Source organism: Trachypithecus francoisi, unplaced genomic scaffold, assembly GCF_009764315.1.
Source record: "Trachypithecus francoisi isolate TF-2019V2 unplaced genomic scaffold, Tfra_2.0 Lachesis_group16, whole genome shotgun sequence".
NCBI classification, from domain to species: Eukaryota; Metazoa; Chordata; class Mammalia; order Primates; family Cercopithecidae; genus Trachypithecus; species Trachypithecus francoisi.
In genome coordinates this window covers 26,982,810-27,005,079 of record NW_022681461.1, presented here as the reverse complement: position 1 = coordinate 27,005,079, position 22,270 = coordinate 26,982,810, and the positions used below count along the sequence as shown (strand labels likewise).

Genomic DNA, 22,270 nt, shown 5'->3' with positions numbered 1-22,270 from the left:
ATTTGTCTCACTCCAGTAGATGAACTTTTTGAAGCAGTGATTGTTTCTTTATTCTGCGTGTACCTTAAGTTCTAGAAGAGTGCTTGGTTCAATGTTAGCTATAGAAGAATCTTTGTGGATTGACCGAGTGACTGAGTAGCTGCCTGCTTTACGTGGGTGACCAGGCGGTCATCCCCATGCCTCTTTGTCCTCATGGTGGGATGTACTTCAAGCATATTTGGGAGAATGGGAGATAAGGCATAAGGTTTTATCGTCCAGCAATTTGGTTTTCTTGATCCTTTTCCTTTCAATCAGATTCATCTCTAAGAAATATTCTTGGTCTCTACTTTATCTTTCTGTTGTTGTTTAAACTCAAAGGGTGTTTAGAAATGATTGGGCCAGTGGTGGCTCACGCCTATAATTCCAGCACTTTGGGAGGCTGGGGTGGCAGGATTGTTTGAGGCCAGGAATTCAAGAAGTGAACTGGCTGCCCAACTCAAAAACATATATATATATATATATATATATATATATATATATATATTTGGTTCTATTTCTGGATACTACCTCATCCCTCCTTTGAATTGCTTTGTAGTTCTTGTCAGGAACAGATTCTTATTCACTTGCATCTCCCCCATAATGCTTAGGGCAATATCTTGCCCATAGAAGTTCTCAATAGCTGTTTGAAGACGTTAAGAGTTTCAATGATATGAAGGTAATTTCATTCACTTAGATGTTGGTGGTTTTGACAACACAAAGTAATTATATCACATAAAAATCAACACAACATACATCTATATTTTTTCAACTAGTTCCATGTCATACATTGAAGTGGTGACGCTAGTTTCACAATCTGCTATAGGAGACAGAACGACATAATTAAGATGCTATGGTATGGTGCCTTCGGCTGTAATACAGCTCCTTTATTTACCAGTGAGGGACCTGAGATAGGTTATTTGATCTCTTTAAGGCATCGTCTCCTCATCTGTTAAACAAGGGTAGTATATGTCTTTTTAGGTCAATGTATTGGGGGGGAAAAAGAGATCATGTATGGAAAGTACCTGGCACTGTTCCTGGCACATAGGTGTTAAATAATTGGCAGTTGTTGTTATTAAGAATAATAGGGGCTTTTGCACCCACAGGGAATCCCAATGATCCCTAGCTCAGAGCTGAAGCAAAGTAACCGACACGCATATTAGCTGGAGGAGGCCATCCCTATGCGGGATAGATTTCAGTATTTCTGTGAAATTCAGATGAAGTAGGTCTGTGAATAGGAGGGGAAAGGCCACATTTCAAAGCCACTAAGCTGGGGTATCAGTGCAGAGAGCTCATTAGCTCTTGGATCATATTTGTCAAAGTCATGCAAACTGGTGTTGCTAAGATGCCCTGAAACCATTACTCTTAGATAATTTTATGCCACCTTGAAGTCAAACAGGTGTTAGGATAAGAATTCATACTCGGCTGTAACCTCCTACTTTCATATTTTTGAAGTCTGCATGTTGTAGAGAAGGCACAAATCAGAAAATTCTACTGAGAGATTTGATTTTTAGGATAAAAGAATGATACAGTTTTAGAGCAACCATTCTATGGATGAAGGATCCAAGGTCTGTGAAGGTGAACTGATTTGCTTAAGATAATATAGCTGGTAAGCATAAGAGCTGGATTTAGAAGCCAAGAGAATCAGGAGGGAAAAATCTCTGATAGTGACTTATTCTAACCTAAATATGTAGGTTCAACTTAGTGTATTAATGTAAAGTTAGTGATTTGTTTAAATGATTGGCTGCAAGTGGAGATTTTCTCTATTTTTTGCTTAAGATGCTGCATCTCATGTGTGTGAAGACTCAGTAATGTGATTTCAAGGATCCACTACTTTCTGAGTTAATCCCCACTTAATCAGATGTCCAATGTTTCTTTTTAATTGCTTAAGTGGCAAATTAACATTTTATTCAACAACTAGAAGCCCTAAGAGTAACTCTTATAATAAAAGTTAACTGTAACTGATTGATGTTGATGTTTTCCAGAAAACACCAGTTGGATAGAAAGTTATAGAAGGTTGAATGGCACACAGAGACATGACCAATAGATAACATGGGCTGGTTAGGAGATTACTTTTCCCAACTTTTTATGAGGATCAACTCCAGATACAAATGGCCTCTATTAGCTAAGGCCTGTGAGAAATAGTTGCTGATTTTGCTTTAGGATCTATTCTAGAAAGGTTCTTCACCTGGGCTTTTCCTGAGGTTTTCATCCAGCAATATGAGGTAGATAGAAGGATATTAGAGAAGCTGTCCATAACCAGGCAGGATGATGATACAGTCTGTTTGTGAACAAACTGTATGTACTGCTGCTCATAAAGTGATCCTTTCTTATGTTTATTTTTTTCTTTATTCTTTCTCTTCATTTTTTTCCTTCCTTCTTTCCTTCCTTGCTCCTTTCTTCCTTCTTTCCTTCCCTTTTCCTTCTCTCCTCCCCTCCCCTCTTCTTTCCTTTTCTTTCCTTGTTCTCACCTTACACTCCTGAGCCAGCTATGATAAAACAGAAGGCACAGATACACATCGAAAAGGAAACTGAAGGTGGGTGGTGTGGTGGGGGTGAGAGTGGTAAGAGAGGTACTTAGTCCCTTCTATAAGACAAGCTTTGTGCTGTGCATTTTACACATGGCATTTCATTAGACAGATTAAGAAAATCCTCACCAGGCTGTAAACTCCTTGGATGCATGAACTGTGCATTCTATTACTTATATACTCTCTTCTACCCTTCCTTCAGTGCTAATCAAGGTGCAGAAGATAGGTTTTTCTGCCACCCCTTATCTTGATCTCCCTTACCCTGCTTTCTTACCCCATAGCATACATCTTCTAAAATATCATATAATGTGTTTATGGATTATGTTTATTACTTTTGTCTATCTAACTCTGCTAAAATAAAAGCTCCACAAGGGCAGGGATTTTTGTCTATTTGGTTCACTAATGTATTTTTGCCATTGCTTAGAATAGTGCCTGGAACATAGTAGGTGTTCAAAAAATATCTGTTGAATGACTGAATACATATTGCTGACTGGAGGAAAGAATATAATTAAAAATAGGGAAAATGGCAAATAATATTTGAGATCTCTCAGACATTCAAGGCTTCTCAGTTTGGTGGAAACCAATTGCAGAAATACTAGAGCTGTGTTATCCAATATGGTAGCTGTTACTCACATATGGCTATTTAAATTTAATTATAATACAATAAAATGAAATTCAAAATTCATTTCCTTAGTCACACCAGTCACAGGTCAAGCACTCAGGGACTCTGGTTCGACAGCACAGATATGGAAGATTTCTGTCATCAAAGAGAGATTTTTTTTGAGACAGGACCTTGCTCTGTTGCCCAGCCTGGAGTACAGGGGTGCAATCACAGCCCATTGCAGCATCAGCCTCCTGGGTTCAAGCAATCTTCCCACCTCAGCCTCCCGAGTAGCTGGGACTTGGCCTCCTGAGATGCCACCATACCTGGCTAATTTTTCATATTTTTTTGTAGAGACAGGGTTTCGCCATGTTGCCCAGGCTGGTCTCGAACTCCTGAGCTCAAGGGATCCACCTGCCTCAGCATCCGGAAGTGCTGGGATTACAGGCATGAGTCACCACACCCAGCCATATCATCAGAGAATTCTGTTGGGCAGTGCTGCTCTGGAGATAGGCAGAGCAGCCAAACTTTTCATCTTAGGCAGGGACAAGCGGGACATTTACATGGAAAATCCTGAACAATATTGGCTGTGTCTCTGTCGTGTCTCTTCTTTCCTTTGCCTTCGGTTATGAATGTGCGCACGAGTAGAAGTGAAGTGTTGCCAAAGGATACAGAGACTGCCACATGTCAGGTGGATTCTCTGTTGCCAACACTGGAAGGAAATCACACCCTCTGAGTTCATTCCAAGTGCAATCCCATCAGCGAATATTGCCATAGCCCAGGCAAGAGAAAAAGTTTTTTATTTTTTTATATTTTTTTTATTGTTTTAGGACCCATATAAAAGACAGAATCAGAGCTGGACTGAATTTCTGGGGTCTCCAGGCAGACTGCAACACTGGCCTCCTGCAATTGACTGGTCTTACACATTGGTGCAACGCTTACTCACAGGAGAAGTTACCCAGCATATGAGAGAAGGGAGAGAAGATGGAATCTGGGTGCCACCTCCTCTGTTGTCTGGAAAAACTCAGACAAACTCAAAAACTTGCCCTCAGATACTGGGGCAAACAAAATAAACCTTTTGGAGTTACTGGGTCCCACCTTCTCAGAGGACAACATGGTATAGCTGCTAAGGGCCTAGCTCCAGCTCCCGTCAGTCTGGGCTGACCGCTCGCTAGCTTTGAGATATTTAGCAAATTACCTAACCTTTCTGTCCTCAATTTCCTCATGTATAAAATAGGGATAATAATTATAGCCACCTTGTGAAGTTTATGAAATAAAGTGCCTAGATCAGCCTGATGCATGCAGAAGCTCTAAAAAACATTAATTTCAAATTTTTGAGCATGCTGCTGGAGAGAGGGTCAGAGGTGTGGGAAAAGGGGAGGGATAAGTTTAAATTCTCTTTCAAAGTAACTTATCAAAATATTCCTTTTATTTTACTCTATGAAACACTGGGACAAATATAAGTGTCTCTATTTTTGTTACATATTTATGATAGATTTCTAGTTTTTTTTTTAAAAAAATTCTCATGCATTTTTAATAGGCAATTGCTCAGTTAGCTTGTCTCTCAGTGTCCAGATCCAAGCAGCATCCCACACTAAAGGATTTCTCATTCTTCATCTCCTGTGTATTATGTCTGTGTGGAAAGGCTCATATGATAGATGATAACTGAAACACTGTTGTGCCTTACAGAGTCGATGAAAAAATGGACCTTTTCTATTTTCCAGACAGCTGGATGTCTTATTTTTCCTGTTGGTTTCATGATTTAATGCACTACGTGATGATTGCCTGGTAGTCTTATAGCTATGGGGGTATCTATAAGATTTTGGCTTTATTTCAGTTCATGAAATAACAAATAAATTCATGGCATGTTGACTCCAAATTCCTATCTTTGCCTCAGCAGACACTGTTAATCTATCTTAGTATGCTTTCTTCTGCACTGAGATGCGATCTCAGAATCATATTAGCACATCATTCCAGGAAGCCTCTACTAATTTATTGGAGTTGACACTCAGATTTCAACTACAGTTTACCCTTGAACAACAGGGGTTTGAACTGTGCGGGTCCACTTACATTCTAACTTTTTTTTCTTCCTCTGCCACCCTTGAGATAGCAAGACCAACCCCTCCTCTTCTTTCTCCTCTTCCTCAGCCCTATTCAATATGAAGACAACAAGAATGAAGACCTTTATGATCTCTTCCACTTAACGAATAGTAAATATATTTTCTCTTCCTTATGGTTTTCTTAATATTTTCTTTCTCTAGCTTACTTTATTGTAAAAATATATTATACATGTAACATATAAAATATATGCTAATTGGTAAGTTACCAGTAAGGCTTTTGGCCAGTGATGAACTATTAGTAGTTAAGTTTTTGCAAGTCAGAAGTTATTCATGGATTTTTGACCACATGGGGGGTTGGCAACTCTAACCTCATGTCATTCAAGGGTCAACTGTATTTGTCATCAATGCGTTAGTGATAATAAAGTCTCAAATTTACTATCAAATGGCAAAAACCAAGGAGATGATAGGGTTAAACAACTCCAAATTTTAGGTTTGTCTCCAAGACACTGAATCATGGTTCTATGGATTTAGAGGAATGGATTATTTACTGCTTAAGACTTTTAGAGGTTTATGCTCATGGATGGACATTTGCTTTGCATGGAATATCCCAAGAAAACATAATAAATATGTACATCGACTCTAAGAGAGTTGTCCAACAATTAGGATAGTGCAAAAAGATGTTATTGAAACTGAACGGAGACTTTTCTAGACAACAGTAGTGCAGACTTGAGTTAATCTTGAAATCCTACTTTAATGCATTTTTAGTGTTTCTCTGACTGAATAAGCTTTTATAGCATGTATTCACTGTTCTATATAGTTTTCATAAATCCTGTGGTCCATGATCAACATCTGAGAATTGCATGAGGAATCTGGGGATTAAAAACATCCCAAACATTATTTATTATTAATAATACCACTAGATGAGGCATTAATCCACTATATCCCTAGCAGCTGTAGATCCTATTGTTGGCCAGGTTGATTCAGAATCTACTTTCTTTCTTTTTTTTTTTTTTTTTTTTTTTGAGACGGAGTCTTGCTCTGCCACCCAGGCTGGAGTGCAGTGGCCGGATCTCAGCTCACTGCAAGCTCCGCCTCCTGGGTTTACGCCATTCTCCTGCCTCAGCCTCCCGAGTAGCTGGGACTACAGGCGCCCGCCTCGTCACCCGGCTAGTTTTTTGTATTTTTAAGTAGAGACAGGGTTTCACCGTATTAGCCAGGATGGTCTCGATCTCCTGACCTCGTGATCCGCCCGTCTCGGCCTCCCAAAGTGCTGGGATTACAGGCTTGAGCCACCGCGCCCGGCCCCAGAATCTACTTTCTCTAAAGGAAAGGAATGAAACACCAGTACATTTTATTATTTGCACCTCACTCAGATAAATTTGTGGATTTTAAAGCCCTTACTACATCTTTTTGTGAGACAGGCTAGGTTGTGAAACTTCAGAGAAAAATTTGCTAGAAATTCAATAGGTAAAGAAATGCATTTGTACACGGTAAGGCAGAGAAGCCTGTGACAGCAGGAAGTGCTTGGAGAACAGTGGGGACAGCTCCATTGGGTTGTAGGGTGAATAGAAGGTTTGTTGAGTGAGAGCTGGCTCTAGAGAAAAGCTGGGGTCAGGATACAGTGGATCTTGAGTCCAAGCAAAGGAATGTGATCTTGACCTGTAGGTCAGGGGTCTTCAGCGGAGTTTCACAAAGAAGCCCCTGGAATTTTCAGGAAGAGCTCCACAGCTGCCTCAGAGCTGCCTTTGTAGGTGAGAGTCAGACAGAGGGAAGGAGGCTCTAGGAAAACAGTTCTGAAAGTATGGTCTCTGGACCAAAAGCATAGCATCACTTAGGTATTCCTTTGAAACGCATATTACCTGACCTCAACCAGATTTATTGAATTAGAAAATCTGGAGGTGGAGCCAGCAATTATGAGATTTTTTTTGTGTAGTCTTTTTCTCTTATTTTAAAAAATGCATATCTACTTGACAAAAATTGTATGTATTTATGGTATTTATGGCATGTTTTGATATGTGTATACACTGTGGAATGGCTAGATCAAGCTAATTAACATATGCATTCACTCACATATTTTCATTTTATTATGGTGAGAAAACTTGAAATCTACTATCAGCAATTTTCAAGTATACACTACATTATTATTGACTATAGTCCCCATTACGTACAATACATCTCCTGAACTCATTCCTCCTGTGTAGCTGTTTGTTTTCACAAGCCCTCTGGGTGATTCTGATGCAGAATAAAGTTTGAGAACCATGGTCTAGGCCTCCTATCCCAGCTTTGACAGAGTAAACCTATACCTTGTCTGTGTTCCATGTTGCACCTCTACCTGAGGTTTCATTTGAGAAAGAATTCAAGGGCTTCAAAAAAGTAAAAATCAATCAAGGCAAGTGGGAGGTTAGGACTCTTTAAAGGTTGTTCATTCCAACTGTAAAGTCAAAGGAAGCTGGGGTAGGACACTGCAGATGCTGCGTTTCCAATGCCGCCCCCTGGGACCCTGAATCTCAGACAGCTGAAAGAACCATCATTTGCCACCAACTAGCACCATTTCACTTCTAAATACCTTTGCTTTCCTCTTCCTCTTTTTTCTTTCTCTTTTTAGATTGGTTATATATTTTGAGCTAGTCAAAAAATGATTTGCAAAAGAAACAAGGAAATAAGTAAACTGAATGCCCTTAAAAACTCCATGTAAATAAAAATACTAAGCAATAAATCTGTCCGTCCTGTCAAAATGAGTATTTTTATGGCACAGCTTGCTTTTCAGGAAAGAATGTTCAAGTCTGACAGATGTTTGGAACCAAGTACAGCTGTGGGAAAGAGAGAAATGGGGTGATTGATGGTAAATATGCTTTTCCAGTCAACTGGGTTTCAAAGATAAAATTCGCCAGAGGGTACAGAGGGCTTGTGGTAACAATGCAGTGGCTTGTGAGGAGAATGCACGTGAGGCCCAGAAACCAAGGAAGGTATTTTTGAAAACATCAGAGAAGTGTGGGCCATAGACCACTCTCAATGGAATCACCTGGGGTTTAGGTTTTATATACAGTTTCTCGAGCCCCACCCCATGTGCATCAAAGTCAGGATATTTAGAGGGATCTGGATCTCCTAAAGCTCTCAAGGTGATTCTCAGACATGCTGAAGTTTGATAACCACATGTTTATTTGGATTTTTCTTGTTGTTGTTGTTAAACAAGTAGCCAAGAGTTAGCTAAGGAAATCTCAGAGGAATGTAATCACTAGAGAGCTCTGAAATCATCACTCGCCATTGATGGGCTTTCTGAAAGTTGTAGATGATGGTTCTTTAAAAGGAATTTCTCTATCATAATGGATTACACAACTATGTTTTCTCTGATGTTTGCTCTTTATGTTCAAGGACATTCTTTCCTAGAGAGTTTTGCTCACCTCCATACTCTTTAGGAAAGAGCAAATTAGTCCATGTAGAGAGCTGATGAGCCAATTTAGATCAATGAAACTTTTCCTCTCCATGGTGCTTTCTTCCCTGAAGAAGAAACTCTGGATAATTTTTTTAAAGTCAATGCTTCATTCTTCTCATGTTGATACAACATGAGGGATCAAATAGTGAACTCTAAGACAAACGTATTTATTTTATTTCTCACTTTCTTAAATACATGGAGCTACTCTAGCCCTATAGAGCTTGGACACAACGACACAGGTTGCAATATATCTATGTCTTTATATAGACTACAGAGGCAAAAACTGCTGTGGTGTTGTCTCCATGACACTTTCTCCATTTACTCCAAACTATGCTTCCTTCTACCTTCTCAGAATTCAATAATAGCATCTAATTGAAAAATTATTTGTTAGTATATTAGTTCAAATAAGATTATGTGGACATCTCTTGAGGAAAATTATACTACTTTTCATAGCACCCATAGTACCTAAAACAAGTATTCAAAAATACCTAGTGATTGATTTGAAAAGCCATATTATCAGTTCTATCTTTAAGTCCTCACTTAAATTTTAAACTTATATATACACACAGATTAACATATAATACATATATATAAAGTAATCTTATTGGATTCAATTTATTAAATTAATTAGTGTATATAAATTTAACATAGACACACACACACACATAACCATCGCCACACTATCTCAATGAATTTGTCCCTTTTACCAATTTTCTTCATTCTATTTCAGATTAATTATTTCTCTGAATTGAGTTATATAAGGGAGGGTCAAATATTAGTTCTTCTCAGTCCTCCAGGCTGACCCTCAGCTTAGATCCAGTTTTTGATGGAAAAGGGGAAGAGGAAAAATAGAGTCATTCTATTGCCATTTCGTGGATAATTAACATACACTGTTCCATTGATAGGATTCTCGTGAAGAATGCACCACACATTTACTTTATCCCCTGTGCTCTTGTGACCCTTTGTGCCTTTATCAAAGCACACATGACCTTCTAGTTATCTGCACTCATGTCTATGTTTTAGTTCCCATTATAAAGTCCTTGACAGCTAGGGCTGTGCCTTATTCATCTTCCAACAGGCCCATGCATATAGTAGGCACCCAATAAATGTTAACTAGGAAAACAAGTTACAGTGACCCTTTTTATAAGTGAAACCACCAGTGTTCCTTGTCTGTACAGTATGTTTCCAAAAAAAAGAATCAAGTTTTGACATGATTTCTTGTAGAAAATTTTAGAAAATAGACAAGGTAAGATGAAATTAACAAAAACTATAATGGACACTTGAAGCCAGCATGCTTGATATGTCTCCTTTTTTCTCACTTGACATTCCAATTATGTCTAAATCATGCTGGAATACAAACCATTGAGATCAATTACGTTCTTTTGGCAGGTCTTATAGAGACAAATGATTAGGGTTTGACACCCTTCAGCTTTAGATGGAAATCTCTGGAGCAGCAGGAGAAAACAATAGTGACCACTGCACAGAATGACAGGCCCTGGGGATTACAGACTACATTTGCATTTCTAAAATGTCCAGCTTTCTGGTGACTCTCTCATATCTTTGGTCATTTTGATGTATATTTGCAGAGAAACATGCTTTTGCCACATCTCTGCTAGGAATATATAGTTATATAATTTAAAGCCATACAATGTATTTTTCGTTTTTCATCTCCAGTTAGCGCTCATTTATGCCTTTGCCTCAGCTAATCAAATAATACAGGGAACATTATTAAAAATCCTTTAAGCAGGAAAGTCAAATTTTTATTAGCAATGTATTATCTATTCTCCTGCTCCCAAGCCATTGCTCATTTATTCTTCCCAATAGCCAATACAAATTCCACTGACACACAAAAATGTGAACAGTCTCTTGGTGTTTTCCCCACTGATAATTTCCCAAAAGTTAATAACAGACAACTAAAAAACTTGAAGGCTTTCTGCTACCAGCAAGCTCTGCTTCTTGTCCTAGAGTATCTAAAAATGGTAAATACAGATGATTATTTCTGGAATGAAGATGCCAAAATAAACATAAAAATCAATAATAAAATTTGGATGAATAAGGAGCACCACTTTGGAACACAAATGCATTTGGATGCCTTTTTCACACTGACATTTTTTATGGGTGAAGTACCTGCTCACTGATTGACAAATGATGGGCTAGACAACATTTCTCTGCAATCTGACACTTTGGTTGACCATTATGAGGCAAAGTAATCTCTGATTTCAATGTCAGGAGAAAGGTATGGTATTCTCAACTATGCATACTACAGCTCATATTGCTCCAACACAAAAATAGAATCCTAGTATTAAAAAACTTAGGTGATTCCAATACTATTTGGGTAGCATGAATCTCTTTAACTTTGTCGTGTTTAGTGATTCATGATTTAGAAAGAAAATTTGATAATAGGCCGGGCACGGTGGCTCAAGCCTGTAATCCCAGCACTTTGGGAGGCCGAGACGGGTGGATCACGAGGTCAGGAGATCGAGACCATCCTGGCGAACACGGTGAAACCCCGTCTCTACTAAAAGATACAAAAAACTAGCCGGGCGAGATGGCGGGCGCCTGTAGTCCCAGCTACTGGGGAGGCTGAGGCAGGAGAATGGCGGGAACCCGGGAGGCGGAGCTTGCAGTGAGCTGAGATCTGGCCACTGCACTCCAGCCTGGGCCACAGAGTGAGACTCCGTCTCAAAAAAAAAAAAAAAAATTGATAATATTTCTAAAGCAATAAAATTAATTAGGGAAAGTGACTAAATTTTAATTAGTGACTCATTCTAAACTATGACAGATGAGAAATAGAAAATCCATTATGCCAATGAGAAAAAAACGGGAGTTTGACCATTTCTTTCAGGTACTATATGCCACAGAGCAGAGATAGGGAGAAAGAGATTCAAACAAGAATTTAATTGCAATTGTCTTTTAGTTTATCCAAACCCATTTGGATAGTGATAGATGCAGTCTGTCTTTTTCTATCCTAAGTAATCTCATCTACAAAAGCTAATCAGTTTTGTCAATTACAAATTACTTCCAAAGTGATTGTCTTTCAAATTCACATTCTAGAAGGGAATTCAAAGATAAAACATAAAGTTCACAAAGGTTAAAATGTAAGGCTTGATTTTTTTTTTTTTTTTTACTCCTTTAAGATTATAAAATGAAAGGCTCCATAGGTGAATAGTTCTTGGATCTGTATTATTTAAGAATCTTTAAATTAACTTAAAACATTTTTAATCATATTTGAGTTACCAAAGTAATTGAAAAGATACTGGTGCAGCCCTGAAATAAAGGTTTCATAAACAGGATATATGTGTTCTCTATATCCAATTTCATTTGTACAGTGATGCACATTTATATAGATTTATTTATATGATCCTGTAGTTGTAGATTTACATTTATTTGTAGTGAAACATTTCCAACACTGTTGGACTTTATTAGAAATCAAAGAAGAAATCCTTCCTGGTGAATAAGGTCTAAGTGGGCCAATTTTTTTTTTCTTAACATAAAGTACACTACTGCAAGATAATGTTATTTGGAAATGATTTTTAAAATTGGCTGCACATGTGTGGCTAGACAATTTCTTATCAAGCTAAATAAACATGATGAAATTCTTGAAGTTATTCAGATGGCACAGAGAAACATTCTGACTTCGTTTTATCATGATGATTTTATAATTGCTTTCCTGGAGCAAGAGCACACTTCATCATAACTACACATAAAATACAAACCTTCTCTTTAGACTTCTATTTTCTTAATAACCATTTCTAAATTTTTCTTAAAATTTTTAAAGTTTTAATTTTAAAACGTCTTAGGATCGAAAATTATACTTAATTCTTTACCTCCACACTAGTTATATGCATAAACTCATATTCTTTGATAATCAGCCATTATTCATAGTTTGTGTAGATCCCATATAGATTGTGCTTTTGCATATTTTGACTATAAAAATTACAACAAAAACTGCCAATTAAAGTTAAAAGAGCATATTTTTGGCCAGGCACGGTGGCTCACGCCTGTAATCCCAGCACTTTGGGAGGCTGAGGTGGGAGGATCATGAGGTCAGGAGATGGAGACCATCCTGGTTAACATAGTGAAACTCCGTTTCTACTAAAAATTCAAAAAATTAGCCAGGGGTGGTGGCAGGTGCCTGTAGTTGCAGCTACTCGGGAGGCTGAGGCAGGAGAATGGCGTGAACCCGGGAGGCGGAGCTTGCAGTGAGCCAAGATCGCCTCACTGCACCCCAGCCTGGGTGACAGTGTGAGACTCCATCTCAAAAAAAAAAAAGAAAAGAAAAGAAAAGAAAGCATGATATTTTTGACTCTTAATTTTGGGGTTGGTGTATAATGGTCTAGGCAGGAAGAGAGAAAGAATCCACATGACATGGGGTTGATCAGCTTGGACACTGGCTTACAACCAGGAATGCATTGGTTTTGATTTCTCTGGAATACCAATGGTAATAATAATAACACTAAAGTATAATGAAAAGAGGAAGCTGAAGGCAACTGAAGTGCATTGGAATATTTAAAAAAGAGTATCACTGAAGTACTATACGAGGAACACTACAGCACACAGCATAAAACACATTTCAGTACTTGTTCATCATATACCAGTAGGGATTCTGGCCTGGGATCTTGGGCTGTGTGGCTTTGGACAAAGCGCCTAAACAATCTTAATTTAAATAATAATTTAATTTAAATAATCAAGGTCCCACCCAGTTCTAAAATACATAATCTTTCTTCCATATTAAAGCAGGAAGGGCAATCTAAGTAGTTTAACATATTTATATATAACTTATTAAATATTTTAACATTTTCAAGGTAGACAATCCAAGATCATGGTAAATAACAGGCACTGGATCCTGGCTTTCATTGTGTATACACCTGAGAAACCCGAAACGCTGAGGTGAACAGTGTACTTTTCCATGAGTTTTCTGGAAAAACAAAAACAAAAACAAAAAAACCCAGAAAAACAACAGATGCATTCTGAATGCAAATTTGCATCTACTTTGTAGGAATACCATAAAATAATGTGCAAACTAGAAAGTAAGAAATAAGCCAAAGCTAAAAACTGTATTAAAATTATTGTTTATTTCTGAAAAATAGAACAAATTGCTAGATTTAGAGAAAGGAGAACCTTGGTTATTTTTATTTATTTATTTTTTTAAGACAGAGTTTTGCTCTTGTTGCCTAGGCTGGAGTGCAATGGCGCGATCTTGGCTCACTGCAACTGCAACCTCTGCCTCCTGGGTTCAAGCTATTATCCTGCTTCAGCCTCCTGAGTAGCATGTGCCACCATGCCTGGCTAATTTTTGTATTTTTAGTAGAGATGGGGTTTCACTATGTTGGTCAGGCTGGTCTTGAACTCCTGACCTCAAGTGATCCACCTGCCTTGGCCTCCGAAAGTGCTGGGATTATAGGCATGAGCCACTGTGCCTGACCCTTGGTTAAATTTTTAATAAAACAAAGCACAATTAAGAATCTTGAACTCTGGGTTGATTGTAAACATAGAGAAGTTTGGGTACATATTCTCTTTTTAGGTTCTGAGCTATAAAATGGACTAATATTTACTATAAAAAATAATAGTAATTTAACTAAATTTAAATAGTTCTGAGCTATAAAATGGACCACTCATTTACTATCAAAATATGATAATAATTTAACTTTGTTTTTGGTATCAGGGCTTTTGGGTTTGCAGTGTTAAGCTGGAGGCTCAATGCCTTTTGTTATTCCTCATTTCACAAACATAGGTTCATCTACTAACGAGGTAGGTGTGCTGTTTTAATGGCTTATGTGGAGTACTGGGCTGCTGTCAAAGATGAAGAAGGGGATGGGGAGAGATGGGATGGTACTGACTCACCATGCTCAGTCTCTAAATAAAGCAGGCTAGGTACAAGAGGGATGGGTACGAAAGGGATGGAGGAGGGAGCATCCTGCTGTAGGTGAGCTCATTTGTATTTTTGTTTTGTAATACTTGTCTACTTATTAGACTTACTGTGAGCATCTTGAGAGTGGCAATTAATTGTATGTTTTTCTTTTTTACATCTTAATGTTCGGCCTAGTGCATGGCACCCAGGAAACACTTAATGTGTATTTATAAAAGGCACGAATAAAAGACCATCATCTCATTTGAGGCTTTCTCCTCCCCACAAATTTCTTGTGTTAGGGGAATTGATTGGATTAGGAAGTTCCTTATTTAATACATCAATGGCTCCCCTGAGTTTTACCCCCTTAACCTCACTCACACCTTGGGATGGTTTATTTTGATCTAATAATCTGCAAGGGTGCTGGATTTCAGCATTTGCTCAGTGGGAAGTTGGACTGGAGGGGAGTGCTGTGAAGGGGGAATCTTTCCTGGGATTGGGGGGTTTGGACTGTTGAAAGTAGCATTAGGAGCCTAACAGATCAAGGAAAGGGCATGAGGTATTCAAAAGGAGTTTACAAAAGACCAGAGTAGTTACCATTACAGAGATTTGACTTTCCCCGCCCGTCTAGAGAAGCCTGATGGCGTGGTCTAGCACAGATCTTCACAGTGGCTTGGCAATGCTGGTGTTTGGAGGCCAAGCCTGGAAGCTGAACAACCCAGCTTCTCTGAAGTTACCAACCTGAACCATCTGGTCCAGACTAGGTTGTGCTTCATGTGTTAAAACCCAATTCCTGCTTCTCCTTACTGGGAGGAGGAGAAGGAGATACGAAGACAAGAAAAAGGAGACTACAGCCTATGACCTCCTCTCTCTTCCTCACCCTTGTTATTTATCCGTGTAGCTTTCATAGAATTTCCCACTTCACAGGACATTTAGAATATGTTCCTCTGTTCTTCGCCCCAGCCCTCCCATGACAGACATTTTTTAGACAATTTGTTCATAGCTTGTTTTGATTTGAGGTTTTGGTTGAGCTACTGAAAACATAATCCACTCATACCCTCATTTCCAAACAGGCTTTAAGGTTCTTCCATGGGGCCTGGAAAGTTACCTACCCGCCTTCTTCTGAGTATTTATGCCCAAAGGCCAGGATGTCCGATGCCCGTCCACTGCCATCACAGACAACCACCGGCACCGGAGGAGTGTCTCGAAGGTACTCCAAAACAATCGAGATCACGTTGGGTCCCCCTTCCACTATGAGCGCCACCACGGGAACACCTTGACCGATTCCTGCATTAAAAAAGGAAAAGAAAAGGAAAAAAAGGGAAAAGAACACAAAGCCAGCAAACCAAAGAAACAAAAAGAGAAACAAAAAGCACAAACTAAAATTACTGAGCCCGGGGGAGGTAGCAGCATATGAAGGGATACAGTACTGAGCAAAAATTTACAGTAAACCCTTCAGCCAGATTTTCCCACCAGAAGGTTTATTGGACTTTGCCCTCTCCCTTCAACTCTCAGGATGCTGGGGTCAGTGAAGGCACGGGGTTCCATACTTTACAGGGGGGGCCTGGGGTGAGGAGGGAGAAAAAGGAATTAGTCAACAGACAAAGCACCAGACCAGCAACCAGCAGCGTGGAAGCTGAACATGATCTAAAGCAAGTCTTTTATCTTTCCAATGAGTCTGTTTCCTATATGAAAAGTAGGAAGATAAAAAATGCCACCTCCCTGCAGTTATCACAGGGGTAAGAAAATGCCTACATGGTTCTTTTTATTAAACACTATCAAAATCAGCTGGGGACATATTTTAACTTGTTGAATCAACTACTGGCTGAATTATGGGTCTATCTTTGACCATACATGATCACATTGATTATTGATTTTTTTTTTTTTGATGGAGTCTCACTCTGTCACCCAGGCTGGAGTGCAGTGACACAATCTCAGCACACTGCAACTTCTGCTTCCCAGGTTCAAGCAATTCTCCTACCTCAGTCTCCCAAGTAGCTGGAATTACAGGCATGTGCCACCATACCCAGCTAATGTTTGTATGATTATTGATTCTTAACAGCACGATTGTCATGATGAATTACCCAGGAGATATGGTATCTGCCATCTGCCATTATTGCATATGCCTCTATGGACCAAGGAGCTAGGCACGTGATGTGAGTTCAGTTAACATTTGTTGGATTCAGTTGAATTGTTTCCCAAAAGTATTTAAGCTATTTATGCTGGGCCAGAAGACATTGCTGTTTTCAGGTGAAAATTGCTTTAATTGCTGTATGCGTGGTGTATGCATGGTTCAACCTAACCTTAAAGAGAAGTAATAAAATCAAATGTCCATGAGAGACATGATGAGAAAGAAAAATTCATTTTTAAGTGACATTTCAAGTATGATTTATCATTGAATAACTTCCTTTTGTTCAATTTGGTATCACATTGTATTTTTTCTCTCTGCTGCCTCAGAACAGTTAAGGAATTGAGCAGTACCATAAAAATGAGCTGGTCTTAGAGGGCACACACAGCAGTTATCTTAAAAAAGAAATAATCAAAATTCTGTACCACTTCCATAAATATAAACTAAAATAAAACAATTCTTGGATATCTGAGTTCTCCCTTTTACTTTTGCTTTGCTTTTCTCTGATATCAAGAAACTGCATCCCTGTAATGAGTAATAGTTTGGGATTTGGTTTCTTGCTCGGGTAAAAGATATTTTTGACTTATGTGACCTGTTTTACTTCTAAAGTATAAATACTCTAGTCTCCTAGAGCTTTATCTCCTTTAACTTGATGTTTTTCCTGGTTTGATTTTCATCTTAAAGGAATGATCCAAAATGCCAGTTACACAAAAGTGGGTGCTATTTTGCATGTCCACTTAAAACACGTAAAAGAAAGTGATGACTGTTGATCAAGGCAAGATGCCAAGATTTCTTTCAGTTCCTAGAGGGAACTGGGAGAGAAAAGTGACCTGGGGACCCATTCGTTTTCTGTGGATGGAGAGGTCTTGAGAATTACTCTTTCAAATCCAAGGAGAGGGAAGTGAAAGGCCTTGTTGTTCTGTTTTGACCCAGGAGCCCTTAGTGACTCAAATGATACGTCTCCGTAAGGCTCTCTTTGGGTGTCTGTAAAGGAGATACTTTCCTTATTGCTGCTGATTATGAAGATTGAGTAAATTCCTGTTGAAAGGAACTTTAAAGATACAGGGCTGGCCAGGCACGGTGGCTCAAGCCTGTAATCCCAGTACTTTGGAAGGCCAAGGTAGGCGGATCACCAAAGGCCAGGAGTTTGAGAACAGCCTGGCCAACATGGTGAAACCCTGTCACTGCTAAAAATACCAAAAAAAAAAAAAAAAAAAAAAAAAGTTAGCTGGGCGTGGTGGCTGGTGCCTGTAATCCTAGCTACTCGGGAGGCTAAGGCTGGAGAATAGATTGAGCACAGGAGGCAGAAGCTGCAGTGAGCCAAGATCACACGATTGTGCTCCAGCCTGGGCAGCAAGAGTGAAACTCCATCTCAAAAAACAAAATAAAAACAAAAAAAGATTAAGGGCTAACACAACATTTCTCTTTGGGAGGAAAATTTGCTGTCATAAAAATATCCACCCCACAGGGATTTGTATTTTGTAACATGCCTTTGAAAAGATAGCCTATTTTCCATTGTTAAAGGTTATTTTATGAGGTATTTCCCAAAGTATTATGTTGGTGCAAAAGTAATTGTGTTTTTTGCCATGCTATTTATTTTTCTCCCTTGATTTGCTTTAGCACATGCTCCTATGTCATTGACTTCGTATTAAAGAACAATACCCTACATCTATTGTTTTATATCAAATGATATATTTAGACCCATTCTAGGATCTTCTAAGACATCCTAGAATTTGCCAAGTTATGAATCTTGGATTCTGTCGGTGGAATCTTTACTCCAACTCACAGACCAAGTGTGATCCACTCAGTGCTCTCGTGCAGGGAGAAGTACTTAGCATGGACCTGCTACCGTGTTCCAGTGATCTAGCATCTACAGGACAGCAGGAAGATGGCTGGAAACCTCCTCTCCCTTTGAGAGCATACATAGTGAAAGGATCAAATTTCATAGGCTGATTTGTTTGAGAGTAATACATGGTCCGTTTACTCTCTGTCAATATATTTGTCAATGCATCAAAATATTATAACTTCTAGAAGTACAGAAAGATTTTCAGGATAATGGTTTCCTATATTTGAAATAAAACTAATTACCAATTAAAATGATAAAAACAAACATATTAATCCAGAGCTGAACACACATACACACACACACACACGTACACACACACACACACACACACACACTTAGTTAAATTTGGTGCCAAAAATTGAATGGAGCAAACTGTCATCTTTTTATAAATATTGACTATATCTATGCTTCCAAATTCTCTCTTATTTTTTTCAGTGATAATACATGGACATTTGTTCCATGGATAATAAAAGCCTTTATAGGCTACAAACAAAAGCAGTTTTGAATTTCTTAGTTATGAGAGGTGGAAGATCAAACTATGCCTAAAACTATCATGCTTAGTGTAAGTTAAACAAGGTATGTTAACACTAAGCCTTTCTGTCAGGTCACACACACACACTTACACACATACACGTATTGTCTTTATTTCTGGCAAAAGAAAATGACATCAGATAACTAGTAATGACCTAAAGCAGTCTGTAGCCTATTCTTAGAATATGTGTGTGAATTTGACGAAAGCTAGGGACCCTTTTTCCAGAAAAGTAAACATACATGTGGGTAGACCCAAAAACGTTTCTACGCAATTTCAGGGGCTTTATGGATCCTTGAAAACTATCTTAGCTGATCATAAGCCTGTGAATACTTTTTAAATAGACCCTTGCAAAACCCCACCCTAAATTAAGCATATTGATAGATCTACAACGGGCATCTGTTTGTGTTATTTTGTGAAACTCACTGAGGCCTCTGACACAAGTTCTAGGATAAATTTTTGAACAAAATTCTATGCCCAGGAGGACTATATCACATTATTACTGCCCAGTTATATTGATTGGCTAAACCGTCCACAGTGAAACACTGTGTATAGCAGTGGTCTGCAACCTTTTGACACCAGGGACTGGCTTCATGGAAGACAATTTTTCCATGGACTGCAGAGGGGGGATGGTTTTGGGATGGTTCAAGTGCATCACATTTCTTATGCACTTTACTTCTATTATTATTACATTGTAATATACAACAAAATAACTATACAACTCACCATAATGAGGAATCAGTGGGAGCCCTGAACTTGCTTCCCCATCTAGGGTTCCCGTGGCCCTATTTAGGGATGATGGGAGACAGTGACAGAGCATCAGGCATTAGGTTCTCATAAGGAGCATGCAGCCTAGATTCCTCGTATGCACAGTTCACAATAGGGCTCACACTCCTATAAGAATCTAATCTGCAGCTGATCTGACAGGAGGCAGAGTTCAGGTGATAATGCGAGTGATGGGGATTGACTGTAAATACAGACGAAGCTTCGCTCACTTGCCAGCCATTCACCTATGGCCTGGCTCCTAATAGGACATGGACTGGTACCAGTCTGTGGACAGGGGACTGGGGACTCCTGGAAAGGATATCACCCCACTCTCTCTCCAGTCTCCTCTTTCTTTCTTGTTTTTCTTTTTTTGTTCACACTTTTTTTTTCTAAATTACAGCTCGAATATAAGATATTTAAAAAACGTTAGCAAGATTCACAATCTTACAAATTAGAATCTGCAGGATAAGACTTCATAGAAAAGAAACAGCTTTTTAGAATGTCAAGAATGCTACATTTTTTATTTGTGACATAAAGAAAACATTTTGGGAATCCACTGCATATCCAGCTGGGCTGGATTCATAGGGCTCACTGCCATTTTCTTTATGCCCATAAAGAAACTGATGTAAGTTCCTTTGAAGAGCCTTATAAATTTGTGTCTCACTCAGCTAAACCTACTGGCCATTCATTGAAGACAAATGAATAAAATAAAAGGTTGTTTAGATTTAATTTAAAAAATACTGTAGGAAAAAAAATTACCTAGATTCTCCCAGGTCCCTTTTGTGGTGAATACTTGTTCTTTGGTTTTGGAATAAAGTATGCCAATTCCTTAATTGATTGCAGTCATTTTTCATTTTCTACCATTACCAAAGACTTGTCATAGTTCTCAGAACTTTCCATTAGAATTTTATTTGAGAGTAATATAAGGTTGCTTTAAGCAGGAATAGGCAAGATGCTCGCCACACTCTCCAGCTTTTGCAATTTTGGAACGGAAGCATTAGAGCATCCAAAAATGTGAGCTTGAGTAACAGATTTAACAGCTCTGCATTCTACAGGGTTTTAGGTTACCCTAGGGCTTTGTAATTACATACTGAACCCTAAGTCCTTGCATAAGATAACCTCTTAGATTTTTGTCACATTTTGTTTCAACTGCTAGGCAATTCAGCCGGGACTCCCAATAAAGCTAAAAGTGTCTAAATTGCCATAAGAAAAGACTGGGCAAGGCATTGTGAGGGAGAGAGGTGGCAGGAGTGAAAGAATGTCTTAAAATTCCAAGCAATCTTTCTTCTTCTTCTTCTTTTTTAACAGCAACTAATTCTCTCTGCTGATAATGAGACCATAATCTATGATCAGCTTAGCTATTTGTGAAAACATTTGTTGTGTAATAGTAAAATGCCTGGGTAACTAAGAATTTCGATCAAACTAAATTAACTCTTGGGTTTTATGTCAAAGTCACCCACAGATGATCTAAAGTGCTTATAGGCCTGAAGGATAATCTATTTGCTGTTGGAAACTGGCTCATATTTACATGGAGATAGAGCATAGAAGATCATTCTCTACCTACATCTTAATGACTACAGGATACAGATTATTACAGTATAGGTCACTTAAAAAGGGGATTTGCAGTTTAAGTGAGAGATAAGTTCCCGAAGATCTTGAATAATTCAGTACTATCAGTGGTGGCTAAACACTTGTGTTTACTAGCTAAAGCCATGTCCCAATAACATGAACACAGTCAGCAATTCCCCACCTTGCCAGCTCCAGGGTTATATGATTTTTGTTGATTTAAAAGTCTGTGTAGAGAATTCATGTGTTTTGACATTATGCATCCATGGAGAGAGAGCAGTCAAGCTATTCTGCCTCGTTTTAATGGGTACCAATGTACTGCCTACTTGAGAAATAATGGCTGAAGTTTGCACACTGTCACAGCTCTTTACAAATAGTTTCAGAATTAGATTCTTGATGTCCTTAACTATTTAGTGCATTTCTTCTGTGGTCTGGAAAGTGTGAGATGAATTTATGAAAACTACATAAATCTGATAATCAGTTGTGCCTGAAAATAGTCAAAAGTATTTTTTTTTCTTAGTAAGTTTAAGGTGCTTCTTGCAATTAGGAAGATTCCCAGTTGTGAATGCATGAATATTCAGGTACAACTGTGGAAATATTATTGTACAGACAGAGAATATTTTAATATATTATATTTTTGCAAAAGCAAATGTGACTAGAAATCTTTGAGCTATTTAGGAGCAGAGTGAGCCTAAGAAAATATCTAGGGATGACATTTGAAAATAAATGCATTTCATTTAAGGTCTCTTAGGTCTTCTATGGAGGCAGGTATTTTGGATATTGCCTTCATGTTATAGAGTTAGGAGAAATTACCTCTTCAAGACAGCCTAACTATAACTGGAATGTATCTGACCTTACTTGTAAATGGGCAATAAACTCAGATATCTTTTAGTGAAAATCTGTGATGTAGCCAATTGGTGAACGCCAGATCCAATGCAAACCAATCCTGCA

The 22,270-nt window shown here is 38.5% G+C and overlaps 1 protein-coding gene across 4 annotated transcripts in view; it reads right to left on the bottom strand.

Moving 5' to 3' along the window:
* TRPM3 (transient receptor potential cation channel subfamily M member 3) overlaps positions 1-22,270 on the bottom strand; it is a 332,704-nt gene that overhangs the window by 232,319 nt on the left and 78,115 nt on the right. For all 4 annotated transcript variants that reach the window (XM_033237111.1, XM_033237115.1, XM_033237113.1 and 1 more), the window contains one exon: positions 15,598-15,772. In XM_033237111.1, the coding sequence (XP_033093002.1) occupies positions 15,598-15,772 (175 nt within the window). The remainder of the gene's footprint in view (positions 1-15,597; positions 15,773-22,270) is intronic.